The sequence below is a fragment of the Hypomesus transpacificus genome, unplaced genomic scaffold (assembly GCF_021917145.1).
Source record: "Hypomesus transpacificus isolate Combined female unplaced genomic scaffold, fHypTra1 scaffold_185, whole genome shotgun sequence".
NCBI classification, from domain to species: domain Eukaryota; kingdom Metazoa; phylum Chordata; class Actinopteri; order Osmeriformes; family Osmeridae; genus Hypomesus; species Hypomesus transpacificus.
The window spans coordinates 8,479-29,018 of NW_025813734.1; the positions used below are offsets into that span (position 1 = coordinate 8,479).

A 20,540-nucleotide genomic window follows, 5' to 3' on the forward strand; every position below is an offset into this window, starting at 1 on the left:
GCTCAGATTCAGTTAAATGTTCCCTGTTTAGAACCTACATAACACCATTGTACACTGCTCATTTGTGGTCTATGTACAGGTAAAGGAGTATACAGATACTGAAAGTAGCCTACAATGATGCTTTTAGATTGCTACTTAATGTGCCAAGGTGGCATAGTGCTAGTCAGTTGTTTGTGTCTAAGCACGTACCAACCTGTAAGGCAATCCTGAGACAACTGATGTATGGTTTCAATGATGCTTTTAGATTGCTACTTAATGTGCCTAGGTGGCATAGTGCTGGTCAGTTGTTTCTGTCTAAGCACGTACCAACCTGTAAGGCACTCCTGAGACAACTGATGTATGGTTTCATGTGTCGACTGGACAAGTCTGAGAACTGAATAGTAGAGGCCCTGGTCAACCCTCTAAAGAGCTGCTATCGATTACTTGGAACTTAAGACTACATTGGCACAAAAGTCTTCATACTTTTTATGCACTGTATTATCTATGTTTTATGTTTTCGTTTTACTCTCTTTTTTATAGCTCTATGTCTGTTATTTTATGTGGAACTTGGCGTCTGAAATAAAGATTTATATATATATAAATACATATATATATATCAATGTTTCAGGATTTGTATAACTTTTTACCATTGCATACAAAATCGGAAATGGAATCGGCAATACTAAAAAGATCAGCTTTTGTTAAGAGATCCAAGATTACAAGATCCACAAGGCCTTGGCTAGAAACCAAGGAATGAGTGGGGGCTTGGTCAGCCCACACTCTCCTGAAATGTTGCGTGTGCGTCTTGCCAAGCCCGCGCGTGTGTAAGTTAAGGCTGAGTGTGTGAGGATGTGGAGCACGCGCGGGCAGGAGGAGGGGAGACATTCATTGGAAATTTGGCTAGAAATTAGCCAAGCAAGCATGTTTCAAATATTCACCAAAAATCGACCTTTGATCTTACAGTCAACTTTTTCACAGATTTGTGTTATAAACATTCTCAAGAGTCTTCATATGAACTTGTGATTGAATCAGAGTATCAGTTTTTGACTGGCTGATGTGTAAAGCATTATTTTAGCGTTAGCGATAAGTTCAATTTGCTTTATATCAATCATTTTTGGAGATATGAAGTTGCCTTTGCACACGGTAACATGTTGTAGTGTCTTCCATCGATATACCAAGTTTCGTGTTGATATCTCAAAGATTTGCTGAGACAGGACTTCACATCCTGTTTGGCGGCTTTTCTGATGAATTTGATTGGCTGTACCGGACAAACGGTTGTGAGGATCAAAATTCTTTTCGATAACTTTTGTGACGCTTGGTCTGAAGATCATCTCTGGTAACTTTGAAGAAGATATGACAAAAATTGTAGGAGGAGTAGGCTTTCAAAGGTTTTTGATAAAACCGGAAGTAGCGGAAAATCTATATAACCGGAAATTGACGCCATGGGGTGCGTTGAACTCGGCTTGAACCAGGGAATCCAATGGTACCTCATTTTTGAAAATGGGTCATACGGTTCAAAAGTTGCGTGTGTAAACACAAGTCCAACTTTGACCCATTGGTGGCGCTGGAGTGGTCTAATGGGAGACATGAAACTTGGTGTAGGTATAGAATCAACTGTCCTTAATGAGTGTGCCAAATTTCACAAAAAGTTGTCGAAGTGTTCTAGGGGCTGCCATTGACTTCCATGGAACAAGAATAATAATAATAATAAAACTAACAATAACAATAGGTTTCCTCCTGACGGAGGAATCCTAATAATAAAACTAACAATAACAATAGGTTTCCTCCTGACGGAGGAATCCTAAATATAACTGCAAGCAGTAATGGCGGATTCCTCCAAACATTGCGAACCATTGAAAAATGTATATTCTTGACAAATTGGAACTGTATAGAAAAATATATGCTGCAGAATTACCAATGGGATACCAAATCTGAAATATAATACCACCAGGATCCACAAGGGCCTTTATTTCAACTCAAGGAGTGAAGGGAGGGGGCTTGGTTAGCCTATCCATTCCAGAAAGCCTTTGTGCTTTAGGGCGTGGAATGTAGCGCCACATATGGGTAATGGTGGGACAGTTGTGGTTTGGTAATTACCCTTGGTCTATACTTTCAAAAAAGCTCGACCAGAGAATACCCCCCGCTCTCAGGGTACCGAGCTTCAACTCAGTCATGATGCTGGGATGAATGTAGGCCTATATGTAGAGACCAGGGAGACAGACACACCGGCCAGCTGCCCTGATGGGTCCGTGGTAGATCATTAATGCGGGTTGTATCCTACAACGCTCGTGGCCTCCGAGTAGGACATACTGCTGCTGATAGATCAAGACGTTTGGTGGTGGACACATTGCTGGACGAGAGTGACATTGTCTGCCTTCAAGAAACCTGGATGACCAAGCAAGATCTGGACAAATTGAACTCCCTACACAAGAACTTTCATGGTGCTGGAGAGTCCACTACCGATCTCAGCATGAGAATGGTTTGTGGGAGGATAGCTGGTGGTGTAGCTATACTGTGGAACATAAAATATGACCCAACGGTAAAGGTGGTGTGGCTTAACGTTGACTGGGCTATTGGGTTGGAGTTTAATCACAATGAAAATAAATGTACTATTGTAAATGTGTACACACCATATGAATCCTATGACCATGAGGATGAATTTCAGAACAGGTTAGCTTTTATTCAGTCCTTCATAGAGGACAATAGTTCATGTTGTGTCTATGTCATGGGTGATTTTAATGCTGACATGTCAGATAAGTGTTTATTCGCACAACATCTGCAGCAGTTCTGTAATGAAACTAAATTAATTATATCAAGCGTTATTGCCTGATACAAGTTTTACCTATATAAGTGAAACGTGGCACACAACTTCCTGGCTAGACCATATTGTAACCACAGCCGATTCTCATGACTCACTGGAAAGTATAGAGATGTGTTATGGGCTGGCCACCACTGATCACATACCAGTTGCTATGCTGCTAAATGTTGAGAGTGTACCCTTGTTGCTGGCCCCCCAAGAAAACTGGACTGGTCAAAATTGACCAAAGAGGTTCGGCACAGATATTCTCTATTAACTAATTCTCGGATATGAACTGCAAGGATAAACATAATGCTGAAAAGCTCTGTGCCATGTATGATGATATTGTCAAATGTCTTTATGCTTCCAGTGAACCTTTTATTAATCACAAGAGTAAGGTCCCTAACGCACGGCCTGTCTGGAATGAGTTTGTGTCTGAGCAACATGCTGCTGCTAGAGAAGCCTTTAGAGTCTGGTCAGAGGCAGGCAGACCCAGACAGAGAGTGCTGCTTGATAACAAAAACCTCACAAATGCTAGATTTAAATATGCACTCGTTTCATTAAGAGAAATGAAAACACAATGAGAGCAGACTCGCTGGCCAGAAAGATGCAGAATAACAATCTTACTGACTTCTGGAAGGAGGTCAAGATCATAAATAATAACAGAACTCCCCTCCCTTCTGATATCAAAGGGGTTAGTTGTCCAGAGAAGATTGCTGATCTATGGCATGAGCACTACAGTAAACTATTTAATTGTGTTCAAAGTAACACAGTGAGAATTGATAATCAATATAAAGGTATCTCTGCAGACTTGATAGTTAGATCAGTAGATATTTATGATGCCATCCACATGCTAGACAACAACAAAGCTTGTGGTATGGATTGCATTTCTGCAGAGCATCTAAAAAATGCCAGTTATAGACTCAGTCCATTTCTAGCCATGTGTCTCACTGGAATTATGGTTCATGGTGTTCTACCGAACTCTATTATGTCAGTACTGTTAGTGCCTGTTGTTAAAGATAAGGCTGGTAAACTGAACAGCATAGACAACTGTAGCGCCTCTCTAGTTTGGTGGATTTGTAATGAGAGGTGGCTAACCTGAGTTCGTTAGTAATTGTTACTAACTTAAACCAATTTAACATATGAAAAAAACAATACAACCAACTGTTAAACAAAAACAGGAAAGATTTACTTCAGACAAAAAATCAGTTCTTCAGTTATTGGTTCAACATTTACATGACATCGTAATGCACATGGACACACAATACAAACTAGCCGGCAATGCTAACTACACGAATACCTTAATTCAGTACAGTTCTACGGTGCAGGCCTGAGTGTAGCTCGTGTGCGTTGTAGCCGTAAACAAAATGGCTGTTTCGCCAGGATGGCACAAAATAACAAGGAGCTGGTACCTCGGATCAGCAGTGCGGTAGCACACGCACTGCGGCAGAAGGGCGGCAGCAGGTGAAGGAGAGACCGACCAAATACTCTCGTGGATTTACGAGACGAACCAACTCAGGAAGAAGACTGAGGACGACGACAATCCCGACCTCCACCGGCTCCAACCTGGCACTCGCTGTCGCTAGTCTGGCGGCAAAGCCCGTGCTTAATCCAAAACCGCCAACAGCCAAACTCCTCTTTCTGGGTTATTGTTGTTGGTTCAGATATTCACCCAACAATATAAACATAACACCACTAATGATAATATAAAATCTTCACTCTTGGTATTTTACCGTACGCTACAATTTTCTTCTCCCTCCAACTCCTCCGCTCGCTCTGTCTTTTTCTACTCCAACCTCATCTACCCCAACTTCCCGTGTTACCCTGCCCTTTGACCTCAAACCGGATTGGCTTAACATCATAATCAAAATTAAAGCAACAACATAGATTCACAAAACATTCATCTTACTCTCTTCATATTTGTAACCGGTACATTTTAACATGCGTTTTTTAAACAACAGATATACATTTCCAATTGCTGTATTCAGTAAAACATGAACAATATGCATTTCTCATCAAATCAAAATCATACTCTCAAACCTTAAAGTCTATTTATTAAACTATGAACTTAAGTATTATGTATTCAAACTTTTATATTTATGTAATAGGATTGTTTCAACAGAAATGTTTACCACCCGGGCTACACAACTATCGACCCATTGCATTGGCCAGTATCTTGTCTAAAGTGTTTGAGAGAATTATTTGATTGAAATTGGAAATGTATATTCTGACTGCAGAAAATCAGTTTGGTTTTAAAAGAAAACATGGTACTGATCTCTGTATCTATGCTCTGAAGGAGATTGTCTCAGGTACACAAGTCTTAATTCATCTGTATTTTTATGCTTTATTGATGCTTACAAAGCTTTCGATCGAATTTGTCATGAAAAACTGTTTATGAAGCTAATAGCGAGAGGTTTCCCTAAACCTCTTGTGAGGATTTTGGTGTTCTGGTATGCCAATCAAACTTTTCATGTTAAATGGGACAATGTTGTATCAGCTGCTTTCCATGTTGGTAACGGAGTTCGACAAGGAGGAATTTGATTTCCCTTTTTGTTTAATATGGATATGGACGACTTATCAAGCCAGCTGAATAAGACAAATACAGGCTGTCTTGTTGGTGAATCTATTGTCAATCATCTGATGTACGCAGATTATCTGGTTCCACTCAGCCTGTTGCAACAGATGCTATGGGTGTGCTCTCAGTATGGCTTAGATCATGATATAAAATATAATGCAAAGAAAAGCCACATAATGATAGTCAGAAGTAATCAGGACAGGAAATTAACCTTCCCTACCTTTTATTTATCTGGCAGTCCCCTTGGTGTTTGTGAGGAAATAAAAATATCTGCCATGTCATTTCTGATGATTGGACAGATGACAACGATATGTATCAACAGCGCTGTCAAATATATTCTCAGGCCAGTATGTTATTAAGGACGTTTTCTATGTGCTCAGATTCAGTTAAATGTTCCCTGTTTAGAACCTACATAACACCATTGTACACTGCTCATTTGTGGTCTATGTACAGGAAAAGGAGTATACAGATACTGAAAGTAGCCTACAATGATGCTTTTAGATTGCTACTTAATGTGCCAAGGTGGCATAGTGCTAGTCAGTTGTTTGTGTCTAAGCACGTACCAACCTGTAAGGCAATCCTGAGACAACTGATGTATGGTTTCAATGATGCTTTTAGATTGCTACTTAATGTGCCTAGGTGGCATAGTGCTGGTCAGTTGTTTCTGTCTAAGCACGTACCAACCTGTAAGGCACTCCTGAGACAACTGATGTATGGTTTCATGTGTCGACTGGACAAGTCTGAGAACTGAATAGTAGAGGCCCTGGTCAACCCTCTAAAGAGCTGCTATCGATTACTTGGAACTTAAGACTACATTGGCACAAAAGTCTTCATACTTTTTATGCACTGTATTATCTATGTTTTATGTTTTCGTTTTACTCTCTTTTTTATAGCTCTATGTCTGTTATTTTATGTGGAACTTGGCGTCTGAAATAAAGATTTATATATATATAAATATATATATATATATCAATGTTTCAGGATTTGTATAACGTTTTACCATTGCATACAAAATCGGAAATGCAATACTAAAAAGATCAGCTTTTGTTAAGAGATCCAAGATTACAAGATCCACAAGGCCTTGGCTAGAAACCAAGGAATGAGTGGGGGCTTGGTCAGCCCACACTCTCCTGAAATGTTGCGTGTGCGTCTTGCCAAGCCCGCGCGTGTGTAAGTTAAGGCTGAGTGTGTGAGGATGTGGAGCACGTGCGGGCAGGAGGAGGGGAGACATTCATTGGAAATTTGGCTAGAAATTAGCCAAGCAAGCATGTTTCAAATATTCACCAAAAATCGACCTTTGATCTTACAGTCAACTTTTTCACAGATTTGTGTTATAAACATTCTCAAGAGTCTTCATATGAACTTGTGATTGAATTGTATCAGTTTTTGACTGGCTGATGTGTAAAGCATTATTTTAGCGTTAGCGATAAGTTCAATTTGCTTTATATCAATCATTTTTGGAGATATGAAGTTGCCTTTGCACACGGTAACATGTTGTAGTGTCTTCCATCGATATACCAAGTTTCGTGTTGATATCTCAAAGATTTGCTGAGACATGACTTCACATCCTGTTTGGCGGCTTTTCTGATGAATTTGATTGGCTGTACCGGACAAACGGTTGTGAGGATCAAAATTATTTTCGATAACTTTTGTGAGGCTTGGTCTGAAGATCATCTCTGGTAACTTTGAAGAAGATATGACAAAAATTGTAGGAGGAGTAGGCTTTCAAAGGTTTTTGATAAAACCGGAAGTAGCGGAAAATCTATATAACCGGAAATTGACGCCATGGGGTGCGTTGAACTCGGCTTGAACCAGGGAATCCAATGGTACCTCATTTTTGAAAATGGGTCATACGGTTCAAAAGTTGCGTGTGTAAACACAAGTCCAACTTTGACCCATTGGTGGCGCTGGAGTGGTCTAATGGGAGACATGAAACTTGGTGTAGGTATAGAATCAACTGTCCTTAATGAGTGTGCCAAATTTCACAAAAAGTTGTCGAAGTGTTCTAGGGGCTGCCATTGACTTCCATGGAACAAGAATAATAATAATAATAATAATAAAACTAACAATAACAATAGGTTTCCTCCTGACGGAGGAATCCTAATAATAAAACTAACAATAACAATAGGTTTCCTCCTGACGGAGGAATCCTAATAATAAATATAACTGCAAGCAGTAATGGCGGATTCCTCCAAACATTGCGAACCATTGAAAAATGTAACAGTGATGTTAAGAATCCTCATTCAACCATTCACATTCATTTTTCTAACCTCGAAAGTGGACCCTTGGTCATCTGAACGAGCCCAGTTCTTCTTGGCCGCTGTAGAACGTTTGCTGGAACGTGGCATCTAAAAAATACAGAAAAAATCACAACTATAAAAAGCCACATACCACACTACTGAACAACTATTTCATAATCTTAAATAATTGTAACTTCATGCTCAACAGTTCTAGTATACAGACCTTTAAGAACATGATAAGATGGTTTGAATTCTCAAGACACCAACCTCTTTTTACTTTACACATCCAATATTTCCCTGTATTCTATTTCAACTGTGTACATTCGAATGTAAGTCTGTAGATATTAAGAAGCAGATAGATTGAAGACTATAAAAACAAATTTGTGTATATATAGATAAAATGTTACATTAGTACGAGCCCTTGACCTTTTAATAGCATTAAGGGGTATGTGTCTACATATTTGTTTAAAATTTCGCTATATAGTTTCGAGAACAAACAATAAAATAATTCCTGGAATTTCCGCTGATACTTCTTAACCACTTTCAGACCGACTTCAAACGTTCGCTTAAATGTTTTCTATTTTCCACAAAATCGAGAGTTATTTAACACTTTGTTAGCACTATCCTTGGTCACAATGTTTGAGTTAAATTATCCGGACACCTTCTAAAATGGCTGTTTCTCAAACCAATTAGCACTAGGCTACGGCTAGCACTACAGCTATCTTACCAAACAAGTTACAAACGTACTGTAGAACGTAACCCGTTAATGAGCAGCGTCACAATATGTGATCGTTCGAATGTCGGTCCCACAGCGTAACATGACAATAATGTTAAAAGTTTTATAGCTTGCAAGCCTGCAATACATACTGTAAACAAAGAAATCCTTAGCTCACCTAGCCTAGCTCAAATTAGCTAATATCTTGTTAGCTAATAACACGCCTTAAAACTATATCAAATAGTCTTCCAATTATCATACATATAATAACGCTAAGATACATGTTTTGTAGGCTACTGTCGTTATATGTAATGATTACTCACGGTCAAATAGTGCAACAAGGAAAATGAAAAGGGCTGCAGTAGTAACGCTAGTTGTCTTCAGGTCTTCAGAGATGAAATAAGTCTTCTTGTTTGGGTCCTGAAGGTGGAGTGCTGAAGCTCAAAATCGTGCATTAGAACGATCCCTCGCGATAGAGGAGCAGGATTTTTCTGTGTCGCTTTAATACTTTCCTTCAACCCTTTTACAATGTGTTTGCATGTCCAGTTACTGCACATTTTTCAACGAACAAACATTTTGTTTCTTTATCGACACAGGCAAGTTTTCAGGACACCTATAGTCCGCATCCAATCAGAGCTCATATACGTGACACCTTCATAACATCCACCAATCGTGTACCCCAATATTCAACGTAGGACGTAAACATTCACATGCATTTTGGTGAGCCGGTAATACTGTCAGTGGGTGACAGACCTTCAAATGCATAAAAACAAGTCAAACAATTGTATTATTCAGGTATTCCGTAAAGAAGCATAGCAACATTACACTTGAACGAGCATATTTGTTAGGCTATATTATTAATTGGAAGTGCATTTTATGTGAATATTATTTATAATAACTAAATATATAGTTCAAGAAATGATCTGATTTAAAATAACTACTTTCTTTCCTTCACTTTTGTCTTGTAATACACAAAGATACAAGCCCTAAAGGGAACCTTTCCCTGAGGAAGCAACTACAATTCGAGCCCTATGCTCAAGCCTTACCAGAGTTGGTGTATCACAGTGAACTAGACATCCCATTCAACATTATATGCAAAAGGGAAAAATACACCAAACGAACATTTAGCAGAAAGAGACTAAGTAAAAATGTACATTTACATTACATTTATTCATTTAGCAGACGCTTTTATCCAAAGCGACTTCCAAGAGAGAGCTTTACAAAGTGCATAGGTCACTGATAATAACAAGATAGCCCCACAGCATTGCAAGTAGTCAAAAACAAGAAGTACATATTGTGAACAACCAAAAAATAGTGCTAAAGGGAAGAAACCATAAGAGCATGTAGTTAAACAAGTTAAAATTACATAACATTAATCTCTAAGTGCAAGTGTACCTGTAGGAAAGCATTACAAATAGGAATAACTCAAATAGAATACAACAGTTTAAATCAGCTACCACTAACCAACAAGAGCAACAGTCTAAGCAAGAGTCATTGTGATCCTTGAGGAAACTTGCGTTGGGTTCAGCAAACCATTCTTAAGTACCATTGTACTCCCGGAACAAGTTCGTCTTGAGCCTTCTCTTGAAGGTGGAGAGACAGTCCGTGTCTCAAATGTATAGTGTGTGATACACACATAGCTGGCAAGTTGCTAGTTTCTGCTGACAGGCAAATGGATGAAAACCTCTGACTGTATATCCGTGGTAGGGATTAGGTTGCTTCAGAGGCAAAGTACCATTTCAATAGCTTCAGGGACTAGTCAGCTAAATCTCCCATCCCAAATCAGTCTACCATCTCCAGTCAGATCGGGCTACCATCTCCAGCCAGCTCAGTCTCCCATCATCAGCCAGCTCATGGTCTCTTCACCAGCCAGTTCAGTCTACAGTACACTCAACAAGTATTAGAAACAACACAGCTTACACTCTCCAACTGCAACACATTATACAATCAGATGTTAAAAACAACCTCTCACTCAAATGTTATATGTTACTTTTGACAGGGTTTGACAATATTTATTTAAAGCTCAGCAGCCTTGTATTACTATTATTTCGGAGCCGGAAGCTTGTAGTCTAGCTTCTTGACACATGATCCTGTTATGAACAATTTGATTTGCTAACAAGATGATATACCAGTTCTGGTTGCTTGGACAGTTTAGGTAGCTAAATTGGAAATGTATATTCTGACTGCAGACAATCAGTTTGGTTTTAAAAGAAAACATGGTACTGATCTCTGTATCTATGCTCTGAAGGAGATTGTCTCTGGTACACAAGTCTTAATTAATCTGTATTTTTATGCTTTATTGATGCTTACAAAGCTTTCGATCGAATTTGTCATGAAAAACTGTTTATGAAGCTAATAGCGAGAGGTGTCCCTAAACCTCTTGTGAGGATTTTGGTGTTCTGGTATGCCAATCAAACTTTTCATGTTAAATGGGACAATGTTGTATCAGCTCCTTAACGGAGTTCGACAAGGAGGAATTTGATTTCCCTTTTTGTTTAATATGGATATGGACGACTTATCAAGCCAGCTGAATAAGACAAATACAGGCTGTCTTGTTGGTGAATCTATTGTCAATCATCTGATGTACGCAGATGATCTGGTTCCACTCAGCCTGTTGCAACAGATGCTATGGGTGTGCTCTCAGTATGGCTTAGATCATGATATAAAATATAATGCAAAGAAAAGCCACATAATGATAGTCAGAAGTAATCAGGACAGGAAATTAACCTTCCCTACCTTTTATTTATCTGGCAGTCCCCTTGGTGTTTGTGAGGAAATAAAATATCTGGGCCATGTCATTTCTGATGATTGGACAGATGACAACGATATGTATCAACAGCGCTGTCAAATATATTCTCAGGCCAGTATGTTATTAAGGACGTTTTCTATGTGCTCAGATTCAGTTAAATGTTCCCTGTTTAGAACCTACATAACACCATTGTACACTGCTCATTTGTGGTCTATGTAGAGGAAAAGGAGTATACAGATACTGAAAGTAGCCTACAATGATGCTTTTAGATTGCTACTTAATGTGCCAAGGTGGCATAGTGCTAGTCAGTTGTTTGTGTCAAAAGCACGTACCAACCTGTAAGGCAATCCTGAGACAACTGATGTATGGTTTCATGTGTCGACTGGACAAGTCTGAGAACTGAATAGTAGAGGCTCTGGTCAACCCTCTAAAGAGCTGCTATCGATTACTTGGAACTTAAGACTACATTGGCACAACTGTCTTTATACTTTTTATGCACTGTATTATCTATGTTTTATGTTTTTGTTTTACTCTCTTTTTTATAGCTCTATGTCTGTTATTTTATGTGTAACTTGGCGTCTGAAATAAAGATTTATATATATAAATACTTATATATATCAATGTTTCAGGATTTGTATAACTTTTTACCATTGCATACAAAATCAGAAATGCAATACTAAAAAGATCAGCTTTTGTTAAGAGATCCAAGATTACAAGATCCACAAGGCCTTTGCTAGAAACCAAGGAATGAGTGGGGGCTTGGTCAGCCCACACTCTCCTGAAATGTTGCGTGTGCGTCTTGCCAAGCCCGCGCGTGTGTAAGTTAAAGCTGAGTGTGTGAGGATGTGGAGCACGCGCGGGCAGGAGGAGGGGAGACATTCATTGGAAATTTGGCTAGAAATTAGCCAAGCAAGCATGTTTCAAATATTCACCAAAAATCGACATTTGATCTTACAGTCAACTTTTTCACAGATTTGTGTTATAAACATTCTCAAGAGTCTTCATATGAACTTGTGATTGAATCAGAGTATCAGTTTTTGACTGGCTGATGTGTAAAGCATTATTTTAGCGTTAGCGATAAGTTCAATTTGCTTTATATCAATCATTTTTGGAGATATGAAGTTGCCTTTGCACACGGTAACATGTTGTAGTGTCTTCCATCGATATACCAAGTTTCGTGTTGATATCTCAAAGATTTGCTGAGACATGACTTCACATCCTGTTTGGCGGCTTTTCTGATGAATTTGATTGGCTGTACCAGACAAACGGTTGTGAGGATCAAAATTCTTTTCGATAACTTTTGTGAGGCTTGGTCTGAAGATCATCTCTGGTAACTTTGAAGAAGATATGACAAAAATTGTAGGAGGAGTAGGCTTTCAAAGGTTTTTGATAAAACCGGAAGTAGCGGAAAATCTATATAACCGGAAATTGACGCCATGGGGTGCGTTGAACTCGGCTTGAACCAGGGAATCCAATGGTACCTCATTTTTGAAAATGGGTCATACGATTCAAAAGTTGCGTGTGTAAACACAAGTCCAACTTTGACCCGTTGGTGGCGCTGGAGTGGTCTAATGGGAGACATGAAACTTGGTGTAGGTATAGAATCAACTGTCCTTAATGAGTGTGCCAAATTTCACAAAAAGTTGACGAAGTGTTCTAGGTGCTGCCATTGACTTCCATGGAACAAGAATAATAATAAATATAACTGCAAGCAGTAATGGCGGATTCCTCCAAACATTGCGAACCATTGAAAAATGTATATTCTTGACAAATTGGAACTGTATAGAAAACTCTATGCTGCAGAATTACCAATGGGATACCAAATCTGAAATATAATACCATCAAGATCCACAAGGGCCTTTATTTCAACCCAAGGAGTGAAGGGAGGGGGCTTGGTTAGCCTATCCATTCCAGAAAGCCTTTGTGCTTTAGGGCGTGGAATGTAGCGCCACCTATGGGTAATGGTGGGACAGTTGTGGTGTGGTAATTACCCTTGGTCTATACTTTCAAAAAAGCTCGACCAGAGCATACCCCCCGCTCTCAGGGTACCGAGCTTCAGCTCAGTCATGATGCTGGGATGAATGTAGGCCTTTATGTAGAGACCAGGGAGACAGACACACCGGCCAGCTGCCCTGATGGGTCCGTGGTAGATCATTAATGCGGGTTGTATCCTACAACGCTCGTGGCCTCCGAGTAGGACATACTGCTGCTGATAGATCAAGACGTTTGGTGGTGGACACATTGCTGGACGAGAGTGACATTGTCTGCCTTCAAGAAACCTGGATGGCCAAGCAAGATCTGGACAAATTGAACTCCCTACACAAGAACTTTCATGGTGCTGGAGAGTCCACTACCGATCTCAGCATGAGAATGGTTTGTGGGAGGATAGCTGGTGGTGTAGCTATACTGTGGAACATAAAATATGACCCAACGGTAAAGGTGGTGTGGCTTAACGTTGACTGGGCTATTGGGTTGGAGTTTAATCACAATGAAAATAAATGTACTATTGTAAATGTGTACACACCATATGAATCCTATGACCATGAGGATGAATTTCAGAACAGGTTAGCTTTTATTCAGTCCTTCATAGAGGACAATAGTTCATGTTGTGTCTATGTCATGGGTGATTTTAATGCTGACATGTCAGATAAGCGTTTATTCGCACAACATCTGCAGCAGTTCTGTAATGAAACTAAATTAATTATATCAAGCGTTATTGCCTGATACAAGTTTTACCTATGTAAGTGAAACGTGGCACACAACTTCCTGGCTAGACCATATTGTAACCACAGCCGATGCTCATGACTCACTGGAAAGTATAGAGATGTGTTATGGGCTGGCCACCACTGATCACATACCAGTTGCTATGCTGCTAAATGTTGAGATTGTACCCTTGTTGCTGGCCCCCCAAGAAAACTGGACTGGTCAAAATTGACCAAAGAGGTTCGGCACAGATATTCTCTATTAACTAATTCTCGGATATGAACTGCAAGGATAAACATAATGCTGAAAAGCTCTGTGCCATGTATGATGATATTGTCAAATGTCTTTATGCTTCCAGTGAACCTTTTATTAATCACAAGAGTAAGGTCCCTAACGCACGGCCTGTCTGGAATGAGTTTGTGTCTGAGCAACATGCTGCTGCTAGAGAAGCCTTTAGAGTCTGGTCAGAGGCAGGCAGACCCAGACAGGGAGTGCTGCTTGATAACAAAAACCTCACAAATGCTAGATTTAAATATGCACTCGTTTCATTAAGAGAAATGAAAACACAATGAGAGCAGACTCGCTGGCCAGAAAGATGCAGAATAACAATCTTACTGACTTCTGGAAGCAGGGCTGGACTGGCCATCGGGCGTACCGGGCAATGCCCGGTGGGCCGGCAGGCATTTTGGGCCGGGCCGGGTCCATTCAAAAAAAAAAAAAAAAAAAAAAAAAAAAAAAATTAAAATATAATTATTACAATTTTTTTTTTTTTTATGGACCCGGCCCGGCCTGGCCCGGCCCGGCCCGGCCAAGTCACACAGCCGAGGCCGAGGGCCGAGGTCCCCCATGGCACATAGGTGCGTGCAGGCCAGGCAGGCTGTCAACTTCACCTGAAAGTTTAAAAAAAATACTTTGTCCCTGGCGGTCTCAGGCAATTACTCATTATGATTAGTTCTATGCTGGGCCTGGCCCAATCACATACACAGCAGAGGGCCGAGGTCCCGCCCTTGGGTCTCGGCTGTCAATCAGTCACGTCACGTCACTTATTGACACTGACAGAAAAATAGAAAAAACGGAAAGGAGGCGCGGAGAAAGTCCGAGATAAAAAGAGAAAAGCCCTAGAGGCAAACTCTGCAACATGTGCTAAAATATCGGACATGTTTGCCGCGACAGCTGGCCCGGCTTCATTAGCACCTGCGACGGTGGAAATTGCGGCGGCGGAGGCTGAGGAGGATGTCGGTGATGATGGGGACGGAGAGGTGACTGAATGGCGGCCGAGGCCAAGCGCAGAGATGGGTGGCGCTGGCGGCGGCCCGGCCCCGGGGCCGAGCTCAGCCTCAGACGAAGTGGCGGCGGTAAGAAGTTGAAATTTAAGTTTGTGTTGATAAAGAAATATTTGTTAAGCTAGATTCCTAAACTTTAACACAGTATGTAGTTTCCTAACAGTTAGCTCCTGCGTTATAACAACATGTTGTACAGAGTAATCTAGACTGAGCCCGGTCAAAGTGGCTATTTTAGCTAACACAACAGTTAGCCCACTAAACATTTGCTAGCTTTTCTTTGGGGAGTTAAATAGCTCTGTTGACTGTGTATTGAAAGAGCATCACTTTGCTATCGCTATTTGAACAACATTAATGTGAGGAAGCTGTCAGTGTTTAATTGCTTTATTAATTTATTAGGCTTTATGGGTAAACAGCTTTTTTGGGACATGAAAACATAGATAAAACTTGTTTGTGAGCCAGCTTAATAAACAAAATTTAGACAAACATGTATTCCCTGGAGAAAACATGTGTTCTAATATTTCTTTTGTGTGTGTGTGCGTGTGTGCGCTATGAGTAGACTTTGTGTCCAATTTACAGTGTTATTTTAGCTTGCTTGCTATTATGTTATAGTTTGCAGGTGTTATAGCTTACAGTTATTATTTATTATCATGTAATAGTGAAATATTGCTATTTCTAATTGCTAATAATGATTATTCATTAGTAGGTAACCAGAGAAATAACACTAGTGAAATTAATGCTCCTGTCTCTCTCTCTTTCTCTATGTTTAGTCAAGTCAGACTGTTGGAGTAGGAGTGGAGGAGTCACAGGAAGATCAGGCAGTTGTAGACTATTTTAGCCGCCCTCATTCCACAAAAAGGCAGGAATTCTTTAAGTTTCACCCACAGCAGAATGCCACAAACCCTGTCATCCAGAGGCTCTTCACAAGAACGGACGACATGGCATGGAAATGGCTGACTTATAGTGATGAACGTAATGCTTTATTTTGTTTTCTTTGCCTTGCTTTTAGCAAGCCCAATGACCCAAGTTCTTTCATTGGAGGCATGACAGACTGGAGGCATGTGCACCAAAGAATAGAGGAGCATGAGAGAGGCATGGCACATAGACAGTGTGCTGAGGCATATGTATTAAACTGCTCCAGAGCAAGTGTTGATCACCTCCTTGAGGGAAGACAGCTGAAAGGACACCGTGAGCAGGTGAAGAAGAGACGTCAGGTGTTGGAACGTGTGGTGGAGGTTGTGAGAGTCTTAGGGAAGAGAGGCTTAAGCTACAGGCAGGAGCACAATGAAGCTGCGTACACCTTGGACATCAACAGTCTCGACCATGGCAATTTCCTAGAACTTATTATATTGTTGGGGAAATATGATGTGTGTTTAAAGGAGCACCTCAGCAGTGTAATTGAGAAAAGCAAGCAGATCCATGCTTCAGGCACACAAGGCAGAGGCTCTCTCATTACCCTCCTGTCCAAAACAACTGTGGATGCAGTAATCGATGCTATCAAGCATTTAATTCAAGAGAGCATCTCAGCAGACATCAAAAAAGCCGGAATGTATTCTGTGCAGCTCGACACAACACAAGATGTTACAGGGAGAGAGCAGTGTTCTGTGATTTTGAGGTTTGTGACGGATGCAGTCCATGAAAGGCTGGTTGCAGTCGTACAATGCAGCACAACTACAGGACAGTCGTTTGTGACGCTGTTAACAGAAGTCCTTGAGAGTCTGCAATTGGACATAGGCCTGTGCATTGGAAACGCCACAGATGGAGCCTCTAATATGCAGGGTCAATACAGAGGTTTCTCTGCATTAATGGCATCCAAAAACCCCACCCATCAGCATGTGTGGTGCTATGCACATGTCTTGAACCTTGTATTGTCCGATACCACCCATAGCGTCATTGAAAGTGGATCACTATTTGACCTGCTGAACGACATTGCCGTATTCATCAGGGACTCATACACAAGAGTGAGTGTGTGGGAGACCGAGAGCCAGGACAAGAGGCACAAACGCATCTCAACAATTGGAGAGACGAGATGGTGGGCTAAACATCATGCCCTGAGGAAAGTTTTTGGAAACTTTGGCAGACCTGATGGCGGCCTTTTTGTTGAAGTGGTGTCCACACTTTCTGCCATAATGAAGCTGAAGTCACTTGCATCAAATGCAAGAAACAAAGCCAGAGGATACAGAGACGGCTTACTTCGATACGAAACTGTGCTCACAGCTCAGTTATTCCTCCGGGTATTTGAGTTCACCTCACCACTGTCAAAATACCTACAGACCGGAGGAATGGACATCCTCTCTGCACATAGGATGGTCACCACAACACACGATTCACTTACAAAGATAGCAAGAGATTTCCCGGCCGTCAAAGATGCAGCTGACTGTTTTGTCCATTGGGCAAATGAAAAGCTAGAGGAGCAGGATGATCTAGATTTGGAAGTGGAGGCAGCACTACCTCAGAAAAGGCTAAAGAAGAAGAAAGTCTTGCCAGGAGAGATGGCCCAGGATGAAAGCCTCAGTGATTCAGAGAAGGCCTATGAGGTCAATGTTCACCACCAGATCCTGGATACAGCTGTTGAGGCCATGCACCACAGATTCCTCACTCATGGCACTCTGTATGCAGATTTATCCCTCCTACATCCCAAAAACTTCCCCCTCATCCAGACCAGTGGCGGTGCACTCCCTGTATCTGCACTTCAAGAACTCAGCAAGTGTCTAGTTGTGTATGACAGCAGGGCAACTGTTACAGATCTACAGATTGAACTCAGAAACTTGGCACAGCAATGGGACAGGCTGGTACAATCACAATTGGATAACTACGCAACTAAAGCAGTTGAAGAGGAATCAGATGGCCAAGAAGAGATGGAAATAATAAGCAAAACCTGTGTGTCTTGCAAAGAGTGCCCCCTGTGCTGCTACAAAATCCTTCTCAGGTTTAACATGCTGACTCACGCATATCCGCTACTTGGGTTGGCATACAAGTTTCTGCTAACCCTGTCAATAACTCAGGTAGCCTGTGAGCGGTCATTTTCCACCCTTCGCTACATCAAAAACCGACTGAGGAGTTGCCTGTCTGCCAGCAAACTGGAAGCCTTCATGTTGATGGCCATTGAAAAGGATGTCCTTGTGTCCCTTGAAACTGACACAGTGATTGACAGAGTTGCAGAGAAGAGCGAATCAATGAAGAAACTGCTTTTATAAGGTGAGATTTATGATAAATAAATACATTTGTGTTAAATTAGTGGATTTAATAAAAAATGTTGACAGAAAATAATGTTGTTATTGCTTTGCTCTCTGCTCTCCTCCTCTCTCAGGGTGCCCTTGCTGTTTTCAGTTGCTCAAGTTCCTGCTCATCCAATTTCATTGCCTTGCTACATATTTGTTCTTGTGGACTATTGGAGGGCCATTCAACATTTTCTCAACCAGTATGTATATCAGACTGTTGTCTAGCTCTATTTATTTTTTTAGTCATCAGTCCTGTCCTGCTATAATGCAATTGGTTTGTATCACTCACTTTTTGTGTCTGTCAAACTCTTTTTTTTAAGGCTGCCCTGTCCCCCAGGGGTGTTCCAGGGATGTGCATTTCATTGGTGTGGACTTCACAGGCATTCTTCAAATTTGTAAGTTTACAATACTGTTGTTTTGTGTTCTTGCTGGCATCCACCTGGATGGTCATAAAGCCTACTACTTTTACAGAGTGACTGTAATGAATGCAACTATCCATTATTGTATTACTTTAAAGACACCAATACTATCAATGTAAATTTTTTGAAACATTCAAATTTTCACTGTTCTCTTGACCCACCTGGCCTCTCTTTCTCTCCCCTTAGGTAATTTTTGGAGTGAAGGATTGCCTTCCCCTGATGTGGAGTTCACGTGTGTTCTTTTTGTTTCATTGTGAGTTTACTAAATAGCTCTTATTTTGATTATAGAAGAGACAGTATCAGATGAATCTATCATATCTGACTGCTCCTTTCTGTCTCCCTCAGAGCACCAAGGTCCATGCAGCCTTTTGTCTCAGCATATGTAAGTACAAAATGAGCTATTATCTCTCTGTTCACCTAAAGATTATTTAAACTATACCTTAACTGATCTCTCTCTCTCTCTCTCTCTCTCTCTCTCTCTCTCTCTCTCTCTCTCTCTCTCTCTCTCTCTCTCTCTCTCTCTCTCTCTCTCTCTCTCTCTCTCTCTCATACTTTAGGGTGCCACTTTGACTTACTGTGTTATAATTTGGTGTGTTCTAGTTAGTGTAAATAAGATAATACATATATTGTGTATACTTCCTGTTGTTGTTGTTCTCTGTTCTTGCATTTTTTGCTGACTGTGAGACGGTTCAAACTGTACATATTATAAGCATTAGTCATTTCAGAGGAGATTTGACCTAGCTGCAAAACCTCCATTGTGCCCAAATACAAATGCAGAACCCTCTCTTCTTCAAAGTCCTGTAATCTGCCTTGTTTTTTTGAGTGTAAACATTTTGTAAGCGTCTAATCACGAGGATCTAATAGTTTTTTTAATCTCCACTCCTGTTTTTACATGTGGCCATTGAAAGAACAAAAGGTTATTTTGGGCTATTATATAAAAGATTAAAATTATGATCGTACCTAATTGTTTAATTTCTATTTTTATAAACAATGTACACGTTTGTATAAACAGTATTTTCATTAAACACTGAAAAGACATCTCTAGCAATGTTTCTTTGACAACCACTTTCACTTCAAGATGGGCATTGTGGCATTGTAGCCATCTCTCCAAAGATGAAAGTCTCTGTAAGTATAGTGAAAGAGTGTATGCATTTTTCAACATGGTTACTCTCATCCATGTAGGCTACTGCGCTTTATTTTAATTGTTGAAACAGCACAATATGCGCATATATCCTCTGGTATGTTGTGTGCCTCCGCATATCGTATAAATAATCTTGGTGGGCTGCCATGGCCAAAAATGCCAGGGCTGATTTCTTGTCCCAGTCCAGCCCTGTCTGGAAGGAGGTCAAGATCATAAATAATAACAGAACTCCCCTCCCTTCTGATATCAAAGGGGTTAGTTGTCCAGAGAAGATTGCTGATCTATGGCATGAGCACTACAGTAAACTATTTAATTGTGTTCAAAGTAACACAGTGAGAATTGATAATCAATATAAAGGTATCTCTGCAGACTTGATAGTTAGATCAGTAGATATTTATGATGCCATCCACATGCTAGACAACAACAAAGCTTGTGGTATGGATTCCATTTCTGCAGAGCATCTAAAAAATGCCAGTTATAGACTCAGTCCATTTCTAGCCATGTGTCTCACTGGAATTATGGTTCATGGTGTTCTACCGAACTCTATTATGTCAGTACTGTTAGTGCCTGTTGTTAAAGATGAGGCTGGTAAACTGAACAGCATAGACAACTGTAGCGCCTCTCTAGTTTGGTGGATTTGTAATGAGAGGTGGCTAACCTGAGTTCGTTAGTAATTGTTACTAACTTAAACCAATTTAACATATGAAAAAAACAATACAAC

The 20,540-nt window shown here is 40.5% G+C and overlaps 1 protein-coding gene across 3 annotated transcripts; it reads left to right on the forward strand.

Annotated features, from left to right (window-relative positions):
- The first annotated feature begins 14,547 nt into the window (after window positions 1-14,547).
- On the forward strand, window positions 14,548-20,022 carry LOC124489198. Of its 3 annotated transcripts, XM_047051884.1 has the most exons (6): window positions 14,548-17,860; window positions 18,391-18,459; window positions 18,580-18,654; window positions 18,865-18,931; window positions 19,024-19,060; window positions 19,236-20,022. In XM_047051884.1, coding segments are annotated over exons 1-5 (2,097 nt in total). In that variant the 5' UTR covers window positions 14,548-15,976; the 3' UTR covers window positions 19,026-19,060; window positions 19,236-20,022. The 3 variants fall into 3 exon arrangements, 2 of the variants coding, with proteins under 2 accessions (XP_046907840.1, XP_046907839.1); XR_006958766.1 differs by lacking the exons at window positions 18,865-18,931; window positions 19,024-19,060; window positions 19,236-20,022 and having other exon boundaries at window positions 14,548-18,459; window positions 18,580-18,608; XM_047051883.1 differs by lacking the exons at window positions 18,580-18,654; window positions 18,865-18,931; window positions 19,024-19,060; window positions 19,236-20,022 and having other exon boundaries at window positions 14,548-18,236; window positions 18,349-18,482.
- Window positions 20,023-20,540: the final 518 nt, after the last annotated feature.

What these genes read in the sequence shown, in the direction of transcription:
- LOC124489198 (XM_047051883.1), top strand. Translation starts at nt 15,977, where the DNA reads ATGGCATGGAAATGGCTGACTTATAGTGATGAACGTAATGCTTTATTT.